We start from the raw sequence: 16,321 nt of genomic DNA on the forward strand, positions 1-16,321 counted from the left end.
CACTGCACATCTGAAAATGACCCAAATACAGTAATGGAAGCCAATAAATGCTAAAGCCCAAATTTCAGACCCTACGAAAGTAGAGTTCGGACCCAAAAGCTACAGTGTCTAGAAACTGATTCTTCGAGTATGTTTATCGATGGGTTATTCACCAACCTACCTTCTTCATTCCTTGATAACCAAAGCCAAACTTGATCATTTCAAACCATTATGAAAGCAATCGTAGATGTTAATATCATTATTTGGTTTAAATAGTACAATCAAAGCTACAAACGCAAGGCGAGAATACCTGCAGTAAAATGATGAACACCTGTGTCTCAACATAAGGAAATTATGTATTCGAACAGCAGCGGCAAACCATTCTCAGAAAGTTTTGAAAATACAGAAAAGTACCTAAGAAGAGGTATCAATCAATACAACCTAGTTTTCGAGCTGCCCAACGACCAAAAAAAATCTTGATTGGGCTGCAAACAAAGAAGTGATGAGAGGAGAAAGCAATGTATTTAGTATGAAGCTGGGTTGCTGATGGGTGGGAGGGATCCAGCATCAAGCCGCATCACAAAAAAGTTTCAGTGAATGGGAACTGGCCGACAAAAACAACGGCCTTCTCCAGAAACCAGCTTCCGTTCTTTCCCCTACACAACTAAAAAGCAATTAGAGCTGAAGCCGCATTGTATTTCTTTCTCCATCCTTTATCTACAACTCTCTCCACCAGATCGATCATGTTTTCTTCCCTACTTAATGAAGCTTCAGCAGATATTACAACAACGTCACTAAAACCCTATTGCCTTGCACTGGTTTTCTTATCTACAACAGAGCTAGGCAATTCCCAGAAAGCAAAAAGAGAAAAAACTGTCTGTGTCATTATATCACATGCTGAAGGAAGGAGCAGTGGATTGGCAACAAATGATTTGCCACATCAAACACCATATATTACTTTAAATATGAGCTCATGTATAGCCTAACCCCGATGTCGATGGGTCCATCATCGCCACCGACGGCATGAAGTGCTACTGGTATTGTCGAAAGGAGTCTTACTGTGAGGGGGAAAACTGCAGGGTCAATTCCAGTATCTGAAACATGAGATTTCAAATTGGACTCTTGTTCCACAACAGCACCCCCTGTGCCTGTTCCACCCAACTCACTAGGACTCACTCCAAGCGCCCTCTGTTTAACATTATGGTCGCAAGGAGAAACAACTAGTGCAACATCTTCCAATGCCTTCCACTTAATTGAACCTCTACTCCTATGCGAGCGCCTAGTACCAAAAAAACTAAGCACCAATGTAGATGTAGTTTCGAGCCATTCAACTGCTAAGCCTTCAGTTTCATCGTAGTATATTCTTCGCTCAATCTGATATCATAAAAGAAAATAATAAATGCTAGTTAAGATATTAAAAAATTAATACAGGTTCAAAGAACACTCACAGCCAGCTTCTGTATATACAGAGACATAAATCTTGGACCAAGGCCCAATACCCTAGCATCTGAGAACAAAACCTGCAAATATAAAGAAGAAGCCACCGATGAATCAATCATCCATTGAAACTTAATACTTATAGGACAAAGAAAAACATAATAACATTAGCAACATCTTCTAAAAGCGAGTGGATAAGCCGAGTAGCAGACCAAATAGGTTTGAAGATAATAGAAAGTTTAACATGAAAAGGTAGCATTCCTACGACAGTATGGAAAGAACGCAACACGCCAATGGGAGAATTTTATGATATGCAACATAACAATAGGTTATTGATTCAATTATAATACTTTCTTTCTTTTTTTTTTTGTGGGGGGGGGATCAAATCGTAAGGAAGGGTGCCGGACTAAGGGATAAAAGAAACCCACAAAAAGCCACTACATATAGAGAGAAGAAATTAAATAAGCGTAGTATGAGCAATCCCTACGTAACAACTGCTCACAGTTCGAAACAAAATAGCAATTGATCATTGAACCAGTTTAGAGAAAGAACCCAACTAGAAGAAATGACAAATGTAGTTGCACCACATCACAAAAAGGCATAAAGGAATACCTTTTTTTTCTTCAAAACAGCCCACATGTAGAGCTTATCACAACCATCCGCAACATGCTTACTAGCCAATTTTCTGTCATTGCAGTGCAGAGCAACATCTGCAAGTAATTTAGCGCATGGAACTCCATGCCTTAATGCCGCAGATGATAATGCTTCTCTACCTTCTAAGGAGTCGGCAGCATCCTTGTCAAAATACATGCCAGTAAAACATCTAATCTGCTCATCACTATTAACTTTCTGTATGATTCCTCGGTGCTTCAAATACAACTTCTCAGCCTCAATTGCGGCTGCAAGAGTGCGATGGACTACAATATCAGGATACCGTCGCAATGGTGAAGTGAAATGTGTGTATAGGGGGACAGCCAGTGCATAATGACTCCCCTTTTCACCATCTTTTAACTCTCCACTACAGAAATAAGTTGCTAACTGCATGGGCCTTGTAGCGTAGGATGTGAGAATATCGAACAGCAAAGGATCATCATGAAGTTTTATCCTTATCTGCTCTAATGACTGTTGGAACTGGACTGAAGAGGATGTGTCAAGTTCAAAACCATGCTTAGAACAAAATGATTCAAATTCTCTGAGTTTCCTCAATATAGGTTCAGGATGCCTTCTCAATAGTGCACTGTCGGGAAAAGTTCTGGATATAACTTCGGCCACAGTTGTGTTTGCTAAAAGCATGAACTCCTCGACAAGAAAATTTGAATCCTTTTGCTCATAAAACGTACTATCATATGGAATTCCATATTCATCATATAAATATACTATTTTAGAGTTCTCAAGCCGCAAAGCCCCATCTCTAAATCTCTTCTTCTTCAGAGTTTTTGAAATTTCATGAAGAAGTTTAACAGATGAAATGACATCAGGCCATGCAAACTGACCATGCAACTGGGGATAATTATTCCCTAAATTCTTCAAATTATCGGAATCAATCAATCCATCAATTATGTCCTGAGCATGTTCATATGAGAGTTTGCAACAAGAGCATATCACAGTACGGCCAATCCAACGATCTTTAACATCTCCACTATTATCTATGTCCAAAAACAATGAAAATGCAAGTCTATCCACTCCAGGGCTAAGTGAACCTACATTCTTAGAGAGTAACGGAGGCAACATTGGTATCTTGCGCTGCAGAAGATAAACACTCGTTGATCGGATTTGAGCTTCCTTATCTAAGGCAGTATCTGGCAATACAAAATGTGAAACATCAGCAATATGAATGCCAACTCTGAAGATGCCATTAGCTAATTTTTGAACCGATAAAGCATCGTCAAGATCCGAGGCAGAAGAAGGATCAATGGTAAATATACATAAATTTCTTAGATCTCTTCTGCATTGAAGTTCCTCGTGTGGGATTTTCCAAGGGGTATGAGGAAGGCAAGCCAGCGAATCATTGGAGAATTCACATGAATGAATCGCATTTTCAAATAAAATAGCATCAATATGTGACGCTACTTCACTCCCCCGTCCTAAAACATGCAAGACAAGTGCTTGTGGAGCTGAACTCTCTTTAACCCATTCATGAATTTTTACAGCCACTAACTCGTTTTCAACCGTAACGTCACCGTTGTCCAATCTCTTCTTAATGCTGTCAGGTAAATCTCCTGCAAGAACCATCATTATTGGGAATCTTGCATCATTAGGCATCAACTGGACATATCCACAATTATGCGATGGCGATAAACATGATTTTGTATTCATCTCTTTCATATAAATCTCCTGGAAGGAGAGAAACTTCTTGACATTAAGATGGCCAACAATACTTTCTCGCTGTCGGGACTTTTCTAGGATGGCTACCACCCTGCCAGTCGGTCTTTTCCCAGGATATGAACTAATCACTGCACAGATCCTCTGGATGGCCTTAGACACATCATCTTGATTTCTAGAATAATGTGCTTCTGGAGGATCCACAACTGACGACTGATATACATCACGTTGCTCGTTCTTTAATAAAAGATCATCACAAGCAGTTCCATCCAAAATTTTGTCCTCACTACAACACCTCTTATCAGGTGAAGAGGAACTCCTAAAACTGTCAGACTTAACACTGGCATCAAGTTTATTCTTGCCTTTACAATTACGGCCGTCATTTTCAGTCGCCTCAGCAGGTAAGTTGGCATCTTCCATTGAGTGTGTACTGTTATGGGTCTCGCTAGTGCCTTTCATCCTAGTCCACGATGTAAGAGGGTCCACCATAATTGCAACTATGTCTCCTTCCACCTAGATGAGGACAGTGAATCTAAATCAACAAAAACTTCTACCCCTGAACAAAAAAATTTAGATCATGGAAATTTCCCCATTTTTACATTTTGATTGTTCTACTTGCAATTCAATAGAAGCCAAAATACAAGTTGCTATATTTTTACTTGAAGGGGAAATCACAGAACTGGGATGTTTCCGACAGAAGAAGATCAACACAGTCAAATAAAAAAGAGAGGTAAACAAACAACAGAACTAATTGTCCCGTTCCATTCGTGTACACTATAAAGAAAAACTCAACACAAAATATAAATAAACCAGTTGATGTTACTAGGCGTCATAGTGTCATGTCCGTTCCTAAATGCAAGCACCTTTTAAATCACTTATCTCCAAAAAAAGATAAGAAGTTTATACGTCTAGCCATCTAGGTAAAATATGGACCATAGATGAGATACCCATATATGTACAAATAGCATGAACACATATTCTAAGATTAGAAGCATAAATCACAGCTCATTTGACTAAAAAATGAACCAAAATGTTTGAATCTTTCTAGAAACCCTACAATGAATTTTGAGTTTGTGCATGAGCAAGTGCATAAAAGCATGTGTTCATATGTGTGCTTGTGTGTGAGAAAGAGTACTTACAGCTCTGTTCTGCGATGCAATTCCATTGATTAAGACATCAACTGGTAATCCGTCAATTTTGCAGTAGGCCTACAAGATTAACATATCATGTTCAAACAAAACTTAAAAGTGATGTGTGAAAAAACATAATCAGCTAATATTTAGAGAATGATATATCAAAGGGTTTTCCAATAAAATATACTAAAGAGATTTGACACGGACCTCAAGTCTATTGTGAGAATTAACACGAAAGAAAGCTCTAAATATGTCACCTTTCTGCAAAAGTGGAAACAACAGCGAAATTGCTGCATTATATCAGAAAACTTTATATCATTTGAACAAAGCACTTTCCCATAGAATCATGCAAAATCAGAATGTCACACTGACCTGTAATCCTTCATCGACATCCTCCACGGACCAGTGTGAAGCAAAGTATTTCCTTTGCGTGTTATTTTCAGTTACATCAGCAGGAGGGGAGTGCTGATTTATAGATATCCCAGGCATCCTTCCACAAACAATCTGTTCAGGACATGATTTTATAGTCTTTCCACCAGCATCCAATGGATGAAGATTTTCATTTATCAAATTTTGTGACTCAGATAATTCAGCTTGTTCGCTAATATGCAGAGGGGGCAAAGAACTAAACGCAATCTTATTTCTTCTGGTCACACCATGCTCTATCGGATGATTGGATTCATGAGCTTGTTGTGTCAAAGAAGAATGATTCGAGGGTGCTGTTAAGTTAGCATTTATTTTACCATTTTCCCTGCACTCTGATGCTTCCCCCGGCATTCCATTGACCGAACTACAAGACACTGCCAAAAGGGAAACCACATCTTGTAAGTAAAAGCATATTAAGAGTGCAAAGATGGTTTGGGGGAAACAAAAATAAAATACAAAAACAGCTTCTTGGCAACAAAAAAAAAGACTTCTGAGAAATAAGCATCAAAGTAGTGATTTAGAATCAGCACATACAACTGTGCCCCGATTGTTAACATCGAAAATTAGAGCAATATGCGAAGATTTCCGTATCAAAGAAGAATACAGTACTAACAAGTACAATATCTTAATCATACCCAGCCTTATACTCCTCCTAGGTTTCAATATCGACATATCCAAACAAAAGTATAGTAATATTCAGCAAAATTCGACGAATTAAAACTAAAATTAAGCAAATCAAGTTACAGAGAATACTACCTGACGTCGAAATAGAGGCGTTCTGCTTAGATCGGCGATTGGATCGGCGCTTCTTCTTCTTCTCCTTGTCGCCATCATCGTACCTCTCTGGAGTGGATTGCTCAACAGCTCCCCTCATAACTATAAACAGAACTATAAAGACAGAGAAAAACCCTCAAATCTGAACGAAAAAGAAGGAGATAAGAAGGCAATCTTCCGAATAGTTGAAAAAAAAGTAGACGGAAGACGCCTTTAGGGAATGGATCTAAAGGACCTAAGAGAAGAAAAGGAGAAGGAATCAAAGAGAAGGCGTGAGATGGAGTTTATATAAACTGAGAGAGAGAGGAAGAAAGTGTTGGTGTTGGTGTTGGTGTTGGTGAGACTGTGGAAGAAAAAATGGCCGCGATGATTGGTCGGCGAAGACAAGGGCGCCGACTCTCGATTCCTTTGTCTTCCCACTTCGCTTTCTCTTTTTTATTTTTCCTTTTTTATCCTTTACTTTTTTGTTTTTCAATTTATTTAAAAAATAAAAAAAAATGGTGTGAAGCTACCCTGCTTGCTAAGATTGGTCAGTCTACGGACACGTGTCCTTCTCCGTTTGTGCGTTCCTCTCTGCAGCGCCTCTTCCACTGTCTACTTCCGGTCACTGCTGTCTTTTGCTCTTCCCAATCCGTTCTCTTACTCCTTATCCAATTTATTATCTTCGTCTCTTCAAATCTCTTTTTTGTCCTTCGAGCTTAGTGAGTTAAAATATATTTTTCTGAAAATAAATTATATAATAAACTTTCCTAAATTAATAAAAATATTCATTTGGACAAAAATTATTAATATTTTTATTTCAAAAAAAAGTCGAGCTCTGGTGCGTTGATATTTTCGCCACAACAATCGGACGGTTGTGATCGACCCTGATCACGATCAACGCTGTTTTCTTCATTGCAAGACCATTAATGCACCACGGGAATCGAACCCGGGTCTGTACCGTGGTAGAGTACTATTCTACCACTAGACCACTGGTGCTTGTTGAAATGATATTCAAATACCTTTAATATATCTATAATTTAATTGTACAACAAAAAAATGTTATAATTTCAGCTAATTTTCTTTTCTATTAAGCAAATTTATTTAATTTTGTTGATTTGTCACTGGCCCTCTTTGTTTTTTATTTTTAATCAATTTAGCTTTGTAAGATTTATTATTATTATCCATTGACATTTGCGTCTTTACCTAAATAATATAATTGTTTTTAGGTTATTTTTTCGTAGTTATATTATGCATTTAAGACTCGAGCAACCCAACGCTCATGTGACACTCAGCCCACAACCTGACTACACACTCAGCCCACGACTCGACTTGCACACTCAGACCCACTTATTGCTGGTAATACATTTTTATTTGATAGAACCTCGTGCATATGTATGTTCACGCACTACAACATTTAGAGAATTTAACGATATGACCACGAGGGTGAGTAATGATACGACCTCCCTTGTACTTTAATGAGGATATGGTCACGTATTGCGATATGACTAATAAATAAAAGTTATGATGAAAATATCCCAACATATAACATGCTTGTAAGTGTTTGTATTCTCCAACGAATCAAATATGTTTTCACTTCCGTCGTTTAAAATAAATGTTATATCGTGCATATAATAACAATTTAAAAGGAGTCTTTCGATTAAGACGTCACAATATTATTATTAAATATAAACATTGCACATTAATATTTTAAATATGAATATGTGTACATACAAGGAAAAAAAAAGTCATAATTAAAATTTATTTGTAACTTTGAATTTATTTATTGCAACTCCACAATGTCAATAATGTTGTGCCAGTATAGTACAAGTCCATAATTGCAATTAATTTTATGCAAGTTCCTCGTCAGATATTATGGTTCGAAGTGAATGTTCGAAGGACTATATTTAATAATGTAAATAATTGTATATAAGTAAGAGACTATATTTATTTGTTGGAGAAATTATAAGAGTTTACACCAAAAATAGAAAATATCAGATGTTCATTATTTTAATAAATGGTATTAGAATCATCTTTAACTTAGTTATGTCAATAAAATCCTTTGGGGTTAAATAAAGATGTGAGCCTCGAAAATATTATACCATTATGAAAGTTACGTGTCAATCAAAGAAATTGAAGCTTGTCCTACCCTACAAATATTGAAATTTGAATGAATAGAAATTATGTTGAAAATTATATTATATGAAATTACTCATAAAAAAAAAGTTATTAGGAAATAAAAATTATTTTTATAAAAATATATATATTAAAATTTCCACAATATTGTTGTCGAGTTACACGGAGAAATGAGTTGGCAGGGCTAAATTTGTCCAATCTCAATTTTATTTCCCCGAAATTCAACATAAAAGTTATGTTTCATTATTAATGAGTCGAAATATGTATATATGGGGTTTTAATCATGGACGTCAATATATTTTTAAATATAGATTAATTAATCTACAAATTGTGTTATTGTATAAAGTCAAAATGACAATTATCTAAACAAGCACCAGTGGTCTAGTGGTAGATTAGTACCCTGCCACGGTACAGACCCGGGTTCGATTCCCGGCTGGTGCATTAAAGTTCATGCGATGAAGAAATCAGCGTTGATCGTGATCCGGGTCGATTACGACCATCTGATTATTCTGGCGAAACTATCAACGCATCAGAGCACGACCTTTTGTCTTTTTGCAAAAGCCGACCGGCACGGTTTACCCGGGTCGATCGAAGAACGAGCGTTGTCGTTAAAGTTTACACGTCATCCAGTTTGTTAAATTTTTTAAAATATATATATATATTAAAATATGACGTAGCTGTAGCCAATCACACGCAAATCTATAAAAATGGAAGCGGAAATTTCTAGTCGACCGAAGACTTGCGAGAACGGTAATTCGACCTCCAGCTTTAAGAATATCGCATTTCATTCGCTTCGACATCGAGAAGGCTCTGGAAAGTTTCTCCCATGGCATACGTTGAACGAGGTTCTCTCTCATTTTCTAATCAGTTCTATTTTGATTTCACTGCCGAGGGATTGGTTGACGACTTTAATTTGGAAATATTTTAGATTTTGTTTTCCAATTTCTGTCGTAGAATTGGGGATTTTGGTTCTCTTGTTGTCTTCAGAAATGATCCTTGGATGTTTTGGTTGTCCACGTATTTTATTATAGTACTTTCCCGATTTCCCGTGGTATTGTGCATGATTCTGGTTTCGATTTTGAGCTTAGTAGGTTAGATCCAGTATTTTTTTATGGAAGACGTGGTATTCTTACGGCGCTTTGATTTGATTGCATATCTCTCGGTCTCTTTTCTAACTAATTGTTAGAAGCTTCGTGAATATTATGTTATCAAATATGAAATGGAAAAATTGTACGCAAAAGATCAAACCATAGGAATGGAAATAAACGTAGGTCATGAATTTAATCACGAAAAGGGGAAAAATCCTCGAATTTTAGTTGAAAAGAGAGCGATGTTCTACGACCTAATGGAATGATAGGGAAAATAGAGAAATATGGTGAATGAGTTCGGGAAAATTTTAGTCATTTAATTACATAGATCAGACACATTGCTTGATGGTTTTATTATGTTGTATGAGTTGAATTCTTATTTCATTACCTTGAACTTCAAATTTAATGGTGCCATTTTCTCAAGCTGTTACTGCCACTTCAAAGATGAAGGTATTTGGTTCTTTCTCTGAGTGTGTGGATAAAGTGACAGCGGGTTTATTACTTCTCCACTCTAGTTCTTGCTCTACACTTTGTTTATCATTTATATGGTCATAGACTTTAGGGAATTTAATCAAGAATAAAAGGCCTGGAAAATGGCTCTTCATTCGAAGGGTTACCATTCGTTTAAGAGGAACTTTTTGTCTTTTTATTATGAAATGCTGCTGGTCAATGTAAACTTTAAAATTGCATTTGCTTTTTGTTTATCTGGTTCTTCAGTGTTAGTGTTCAATGTTAAGTCCATGTCTTAAAGCATGATATATTGCTTCTTTATGGCATATATTTGTTAATCTCTACCTGATTGGGAGCAATCGACAAGGATCTTGTTAAATTTTGTGAAATCACCATAATTTCAACTGAATCAATGAGCTAAAAATGTATTAGATTCCCATGGTTTGGCAGTTTTTTCTTCATTCTCTGCAAGTGCTGGTTAAGAATTTGAATTTTTTTCATGCACCCTTGAAAATGTGCCATCGACATTAGGAGGCTATCAGGAAAAGTTTAATGTTCTCAACTTGTTATTGGGATTTCTCCTTTTGGTTGTCTGTTTAGCAGGATTCTCTAAGTGGGTTTTTGGGACAAGAAGTTGTTTAGCATAGGTTTATTGATCGTGGATGTTTCTCCGAGTTGTTGATTCTGTTGAGCATTACTGACCAACTGTGCACTTGCGTGATATCTTGTAGGCGTTGTGAAATCCCAGAGATCATTCTGGCGTCTCAAAACCATCACTGATTTCTTCTGGGCCATCGTAAACATAATTGGTGTGTTCTTTACCACCTTGTTTTCGGTAAGTTGTTCCTTATTCTTGCGCTGGAAAAAAGTTAGCATTCAGAACAGCCATCATCTTGGGAAGGAAGATTAAGTTTCCATACTTCTTTGTAGATGGAAAAATCAGAGGCTTATAGAAAAGGATCCGGTTCTGGAAAGAAATGGGACGGTGGCGGCCCTGGAGGTCCTGGATCAGGGCCTTACGGTGGTGGTCGTCCACGCGGTCCACCTCGCGGTCTCGATAACGTTCGAGGGATCGATCATAGTAAGTTGAATGCTTATTTTTTTGGAACTCTTTTCCCCCATACATGGATTTGATTTGATTTGATATATTTACTGCTCTGCAATCTTAACTTATTGCAATCAGGTTCATTACCTGCTTGTGGCTCGTGCTGTGGCTAAGTTCGGCTGCTTCCATGGTGCGTCCGCATTAAGCTCTCTCTGTAGACGACGTTATTTCAATTTAAAAATTGTGGGACGTGCTGTAAATGTCAATGGGAAAATGATGCCTTGGATTATACATTAGTATACTATATGCCAAACGAAAACGTAAATCCTTAATCTAATCTATGTGCATGTATTATGATTCTTAATTAAACTCGATTTGGCAAATTATAAACAGTCCTGAGTGATTTGGCAAACCTAAATCTCACGTGTCCGGTTAACTACTTCCCTATTATAGCTCTATTTAAGAACATTCATGTAATTGCCCACATTCATACGATTATTCCTTCATTATTGCATATGAAATTGAATTTATATGTAACGTCCATACAAATTCAAAAAAAGAAAAACTTCTAATACCGTGGCTTCTTGCCATTTTTAAAAGAGGTTGACTCCACAGACCACAATCATGAGGTGACTATTCTGAGAAATTTGAGGGATCCTTGTACGTGAAAAGAAGTGGCAGCCCTTCAATTGTGCTGAAAAGACGCACCGATCGCCCAGTGGGTTGAAACAATCTGTATGCCTCTGTTTCTCTCCGCCTCTCCTGCCCATCCCTTTCTTCTCCCTCACCAAAATTCATAAATTCATCCCACTCCCATCCCAACACACAAACCCATTCCTTTCCCAAATGGAGGTCGGGAGGGTCCAGGACATCGCTTCCTCGGCGCTCTTCTCCGGTAGTCTCCCGGCTGAGTTCGTCCGCCCCGACACTGAGCAGCCCGGAATCACCACCGTCAAAGGCCAACTCCTCGCCGTTCCCGTCATCGATTTCAAAAACCCAGATGAAGACTCTGTTATCAAAGCCATCGACGACGCTTCTCGCAATTGGGGCATGTTTCAAATCATCAACCACGACATCCCAAATGAAGCAATCGCCCATTTGCAGGCCGTCGGGAAGGCGTTCTTCGAGCTCCCACCGGAGGAGAAAGAGGTCTACGCTAAGCCCCCTGATTCCAAATCCGTCGAAGGCTACGGAACCAAACTCCAAAAGGAAGTCGATGGAAGAAAGGGTTGGGTCGACCATTTGTTCCACATCATTTGGCCCCCTTCTGCCATCAACTTCAAATTCTGGCCCCAAAACCCTCCTTCCTACAGGTACGGACATGATTGTTGATTTGTTGAAAGATCATAGCTCTTGATTGGTTACTGGGTTTGCAGGGCTGCGAATGAGGAGTACAGAAAACACTTACATGGGGTTGTGGATAAGCTCTTCAGAAGCCTCTCGCTGGGGTTGGGGCTTGAAGGGCACGAGCTAAAAGAGAGCGCCGGTGGAGACAAATTGGTGTATTTACTGAAAATCAATTACTACCCGCCATGCCCATGTCCTGATCTGGCTCTTGGAGTCCCTGCTCATACCGACATGTCGACCATTACAATTCTTGTGCCGAATGATGTTCAAGGCCTGCAAGCGTTTAGAGATGGGCATTGGTACAACGTCAATTACATCCCCAATGCCCTCGTTATTCATATCGGCGACCAAATTGAGGTAATGAAAGATTTGTTCATTTTTCTTTTGAAAAAGGCTAAATCAGAAGTGTTTTGTGGGGCAGATACTGAGTAATGGGAAGTACAAGAGTGTGCTCCACAGGACGACGGTGAAAAAGGATAGGGTGAGGATATCATGGCCGGTGTTTCTGGAGCCACCGCCGGAGTTTGAAGTTGGGCCTCATCCGAAATTGGTCGACCAAGACAATCCGCCAAAGTATAAGACGAAGAAGTATGGTGAGTATGCGTATTGCAAGCTAAACAAGATTCCCCAGTGACTCTAAACGCCGCCGCCGCCGCCGCCTGAGATTCTGAGAGTCTGCAACCTCTTCCTTAATCGTCGTCTGCTTGTCTTCTCCGGCCGCCGTTTTCTGCTAAGCTGTTACAATGTTTCCGGCCGCCGGTTACTTGAATATGGAATTTATTTTAGTAACACATTAAAGGGAAAAAAAGATATATATATTTATCTATTTTACTAATTAAGATTATTGGTTAGTTGGTAAGAGCTTTTCCTTTTCTTTAATTTTTTTCTTTTTTTTCTTTTTTCTTTTTTCAATCTTTTTTTCAAAATAGTGTTAAATTAAAGTTGGGTAAACGATAAAATCTAAACTTCAAAATATTTTATTTAAATGTATCCATTATTTATATATATATATTTTCGTTAACTACCATTAATATTTTTTTTTGGTATAATATATATGTACACATAATAGCAAAATAATTCAATTTTATTTTCATTTGTTTATTATTTTTAATTTATACTCATGGTTATGTTAGATACATATTATTACTATACATATATATATATATATAGTATTTTCACTCATTCAAAAAATAAAAACTTTCATATAACATTTTTGTAAAAGAATAATAATCAGAAAAAAAATCTTTGTGAGGGACTCGATTCCCGCCACAATTTTCATAAAGTAAATGAAATTTTTTGCGAGATGGAAAAGGCTTCCACATCCTCGTCCCGCCTTGCCTCATAGACATCACTAATTATGCCCCTTTTTATTATTGATATACATCTCAAACTAAGCCTACAATGTTTTTTACATGTCTTTTTTGTTCGTTGTTCTTGACGTTGTCTTGTTTTCTAAAAATGTCGGTTTTTCAAAAGAAGAAAAAAAAAATCAAAATTTACTTGAATAAACTGGACTAAATTTAGAATTGTGGGCTTGGCCCTAAGCAGTCTAGGCCAACCCAGCCCAGCCCAGCACAATTAATACTTAATGGGCTTGGCCCGTTTATAAATCGCTTAAATGGGCCTTCTTCGGCTAATATAATTATATGACAATAATCAGTATTATTTTTAATAATCTTTTGGATTACGTGTTGGTTTGCAGTTAACTCCGTTATTAAGCTGATGAGGTGGCAATAGCCAATGGATAAGGGTGAAGAGAGGCTAAGCAGCTATCTGGAGCTGATAAAGCAGCTCGAACCATTCGATGGTTGGGTCCCGCCGAATCCTTCTTTTTCCTCGAATCTCTCTTTCCGAGAGATATCCACTTTCGAAAACTGAATCAATTCTCCAAAAACCTCTACTGTCCGCCATTGATTCCTTCTGTAAATATTCATTGCTAGAAGCTCCTGGATTGTGGATTGTGGATTGTTCTTTCTAGTTTCTTTCGTTTTTTTTGTTTCCATGGCTGAGGTGAAGAGATCGAGCGGCACTGTAAGGTGGTTTAGCGCGCAGAAGGGGTTCGGATTCATAGCTCCAGATGATGCTACTGACGATCTTTTTGTTCACCAGACGTCCATTCAATCTGAAGGATTTCGAACTCTTTTCGATGGTCAAGCGGTTGAGTTTGCCATTGATTATGACGAAGATCAACGCGCCAAGGCCGTGGATGTTACTGTAACGGGTAGATCTAGCGGATATGGAGGAGGCCGCGGGGGTGCGAGAGGTAGAGGCGGTGGTTATGGGAGGTTTGGTGGAGAAGGAGGTTATGGTGGGCGTGGTTTTGGCAGAGGAGGAGGACGGTACGACGGTCCAAGCGGTGGATTCGGCGGCGGGGGTGGTGGTCGTGGCGGTGGTGAGTGCTACAATTGTGGCCGGATGGGTCATTTGGCGAGGGATTGTTATAGGGGAAATGGCGGTGCACCTCCTAGCCGTGGAGGGGGTCGTGGATACGGCGGTGGTCGGGGTTATGGCGGCGGCGGCGGCGGCGGCGGTCGTGGTTGTTACAATTGTGGAGATACAGGACATTTTGCTAGGGATTGCCAAAATGAAAGCAAATGAAGAATCTGGGTCTTCCTTCAAGCGGTATTTACACTTATTCTGATGATTATTTTGGTTGGACTGTTAATTTTTTGGTGCGAATTCTGGGATTTTAGTGTGTTGGTGACTGCAAATCTGGTATTGAGGGCACGAGAATCCGTGGCAATTAAGCATAAGGCTTCGATTGTTCACTGTTTCTGGTTCTGGGTGTTCCATAATTTGTTGTTCAGAATTCGATGATGAATGATGCAATTGTTTGTATATGATGCTATACCTTTCCGGCATTTCTAATTCATTCTTCCTTTGATTATTGTGATGTTCTTTAACGTGTTATACAACATGATGTGTAATCCATCATGATTAAATGTTCATGCCATTTTGTATGAAGTTCTTTCCTTGATTCTTTGGGCCGAACTTCCATTATTTGAGTTGGGTTGGGATTATTGCCTCGTTTTCTTCGTAATGTTAGAAATCACAACACTCCATAATAGTATGACATCGTTTACTTTGAGCGTAAGCTCTCGTGGCTTTACTTTTGGTTTTCCCAAAAGGTCTCGTACCAAATGGAGATAGTATTCCTACCATCCACCCCTCGAACAAAGCTCCTTTGAGGTCTATGGAGTCCTCGAACAACCTCCCCTTATTCGAGACTCCTTCTCTGGTGCTCTTGAACAAAGTACAACATTTGTTTGACACTTGAGTCACTTTTAACTACACCTTCGATGCTCACAATTTCTTTGTTCGATACTTAGAACTCTATTGACATGACTAAGTTAAGGGAAAGTCTCCAATACCATGTTAGAAATCATACCCCTCCACAATGGTATGATATTGTCCACTTTGAGCATAAGTTCTCGTGACTTACTTTTGGTTTTCCCGGAAGACCTCATTCCAATGGAGATAGTATTCAATTTCCTATAAATGCATAATCTTCTCCTTAACGTGGGACTCATCTCTCATCGATCCTCAACACGGAACATCCACAAGAAGAAGCTAAATCGTATTTTAGATATCTGGCAGGAGAAGCTAAAGCCAATTTGAGGGCTTCTAGATTTGAATTTTCTCCTATTTTGAGCATAGAAATCTTAGCTGCATCGGTGTAGGGTACGTAGATTACTAGCCACATTCTCATTTTGGATATCTGATTTGGGTTTTTGTTCAATGTCTGTAACAACTGTGTCATTATATTTGAAGCTTGAGAAAAATGGAGGGTTGTATTCAATCCAATTCTGCTCTGTTTTCTGAGAACTTCTGTAATTGTTTGGCCTTCTGCTTCACTGTTTTCTGCCAAAGTTGGATCCATGAAACTTCTAGATGAATGGTAACGTTGTTATGGAGACATTATTTGACTTCTCCATAATGGTACGATATTGTCCACTTATACGACTCTCTATAATGGTACGATATTGTCCACTTTGAGCATAAGCTCTCATGGCTTTGTTTTGGGCTTCCCTAAAACGTCTCATCCTAATGGAGATAGTATTTCTTGATTATAAACTCATGATGATTTTCTAAATTAGCCGACGTGAGACTTTTATCATCTAACACCTCCCCTCGAACAAAGTACGCCTCTCCTTAATCGAGGCACGACTCCTTTTTCTTTTGGAGTTCTTTGTTCGACATTTGAG

At 38.5% G+C, this 16,321-nt stretch overlaps 4 protein-coding genes and 1 non-coding gene across 5 annotated transcripts; 4 read left to right on the forward strand and 1 right to left on the reverse strand.

The window, feature by feature from the left end:
* Positions 1 to 211: 211 nt before the first annotated feature.
* On the reverse strand, positions 212 to 6,493 carry LOC111444646 (DIS3-like exonuclease 2). Its single transcript, XM_023082612.1, has 7 exons — positions 6,054 to 6,493; positions 5,244 to 5,671; positions 5,079 to 5,132; positions 4,878 to 4,946; positions 2,029 to 4,251; positions 1,428 to 1,499; positions 212 to 1,353 (listed from the first exon to the last, which is right to left on the reverse strand). The coding sequence occupies exons 1-7, from the start codon at positions 6,169 to 6,171 to the stop codon at positions 934 to 936; spliced, it is 3,384 nt and encodes a 1,127-aa protein (XP_022938380.1). The 5' UTR covers positions 6,172 to 6,493; the 3' UTR covers positions 212 to 933.
* Positions 6,494 to 8,556: 2,063 nt separating this feature from the next.
* Positions 8,557 to 8,627, forward strand: TRNAG-GCC. The gene has a single exon. It is a non-coding gene; the product is annotated as a tRNA-Gly (tRNA).
* Positions 8,628 to 8,903: 276 nt separating this feature from the next.
* Positions 8,904 to 11,183, forward strand: LOC111444650 (selenoprotein K-like). Its single transcript, XM_023082616.1, has 4 exons — positions 8,904 to 9,031; positions 10,456 to 10,559; positions 10,655 to 10,805; positions 10,908 to 11,183. The coding sequence occupies exons 1-4, from the start codon at positions 9,013 to 9,015 to the stop codon at positions 10,940 to 10,942; spliced, it is 309 nt and encodes a 102-aa protein (XP_022938384.1). The 5' UTR covers positions 8,904 to 9,012; the 3' UTR covers positions 10,943 to 11,183.
* An 85-nt stretch (positions 11,184 to 11,268) lies between these two features.
* On the forward strand, positions 11,269 to 12,926 carry LOC111444648 (flavonol synthase/flavanone 3-hydroxylase-like). Its single transcript, XM_023082614.1, has 3 exons — positions 11,269 to 12,082; positions 12,146 to 12,473; positions 12,538 to 12,926. Exons 1-3 carry the CDS (start codon positions 11,616 to 11,618, stop codon positions 12,748 to 12,750), a joined length of 1,008 nt encoding a protein of 335 aa, XP_022938382.1. The 5' UTR covers positions 11,269 to 11,615; the 3' UTR covers positions 12,751 to 12,926.
* A 975-nt stretch (positions 12,927 to 13,901) lies between these two features.
* On the forward strand, positions 13,902 to 15,093 carry LOC111444649 (cold shock protein 2-like). The gene has a single exon (XM_023082615.1). The coding sequence runs from the start codon at positions 14,118 to 14,120 to the stop codon at positions 14,712 to 14,714; it is 597 nt and encodes a 198-aa protein (XP_022938383.1). The 5' UTR covers positions 13,902 to 14,117; the 3' UTR covers positions 14,715 to 15,093.
* The last annotated feature ends 1,228 nt before the right edge of the window (positions 15,094 to 16,321 follow it).

The sequence above is a fragment of the Cucurbita moschata genome, unplaced genomic scaffold (genome assembly GCF_002738365.1).
Source record: "Cucurbita moschata cultivar Rifu unplaced genomic scaffold, Cmos_1.0 Cmo_Scf00007, whole genome shotgun sequence".
NCBI classification, from domain to species: domain Eukaryota; kingdom Viridiplantae; phylum Streptophyta; class Magnoliopsida; order Cucurbitales; family Cucurbitaceae; genus Cucurbita; species Cucurbita moschata.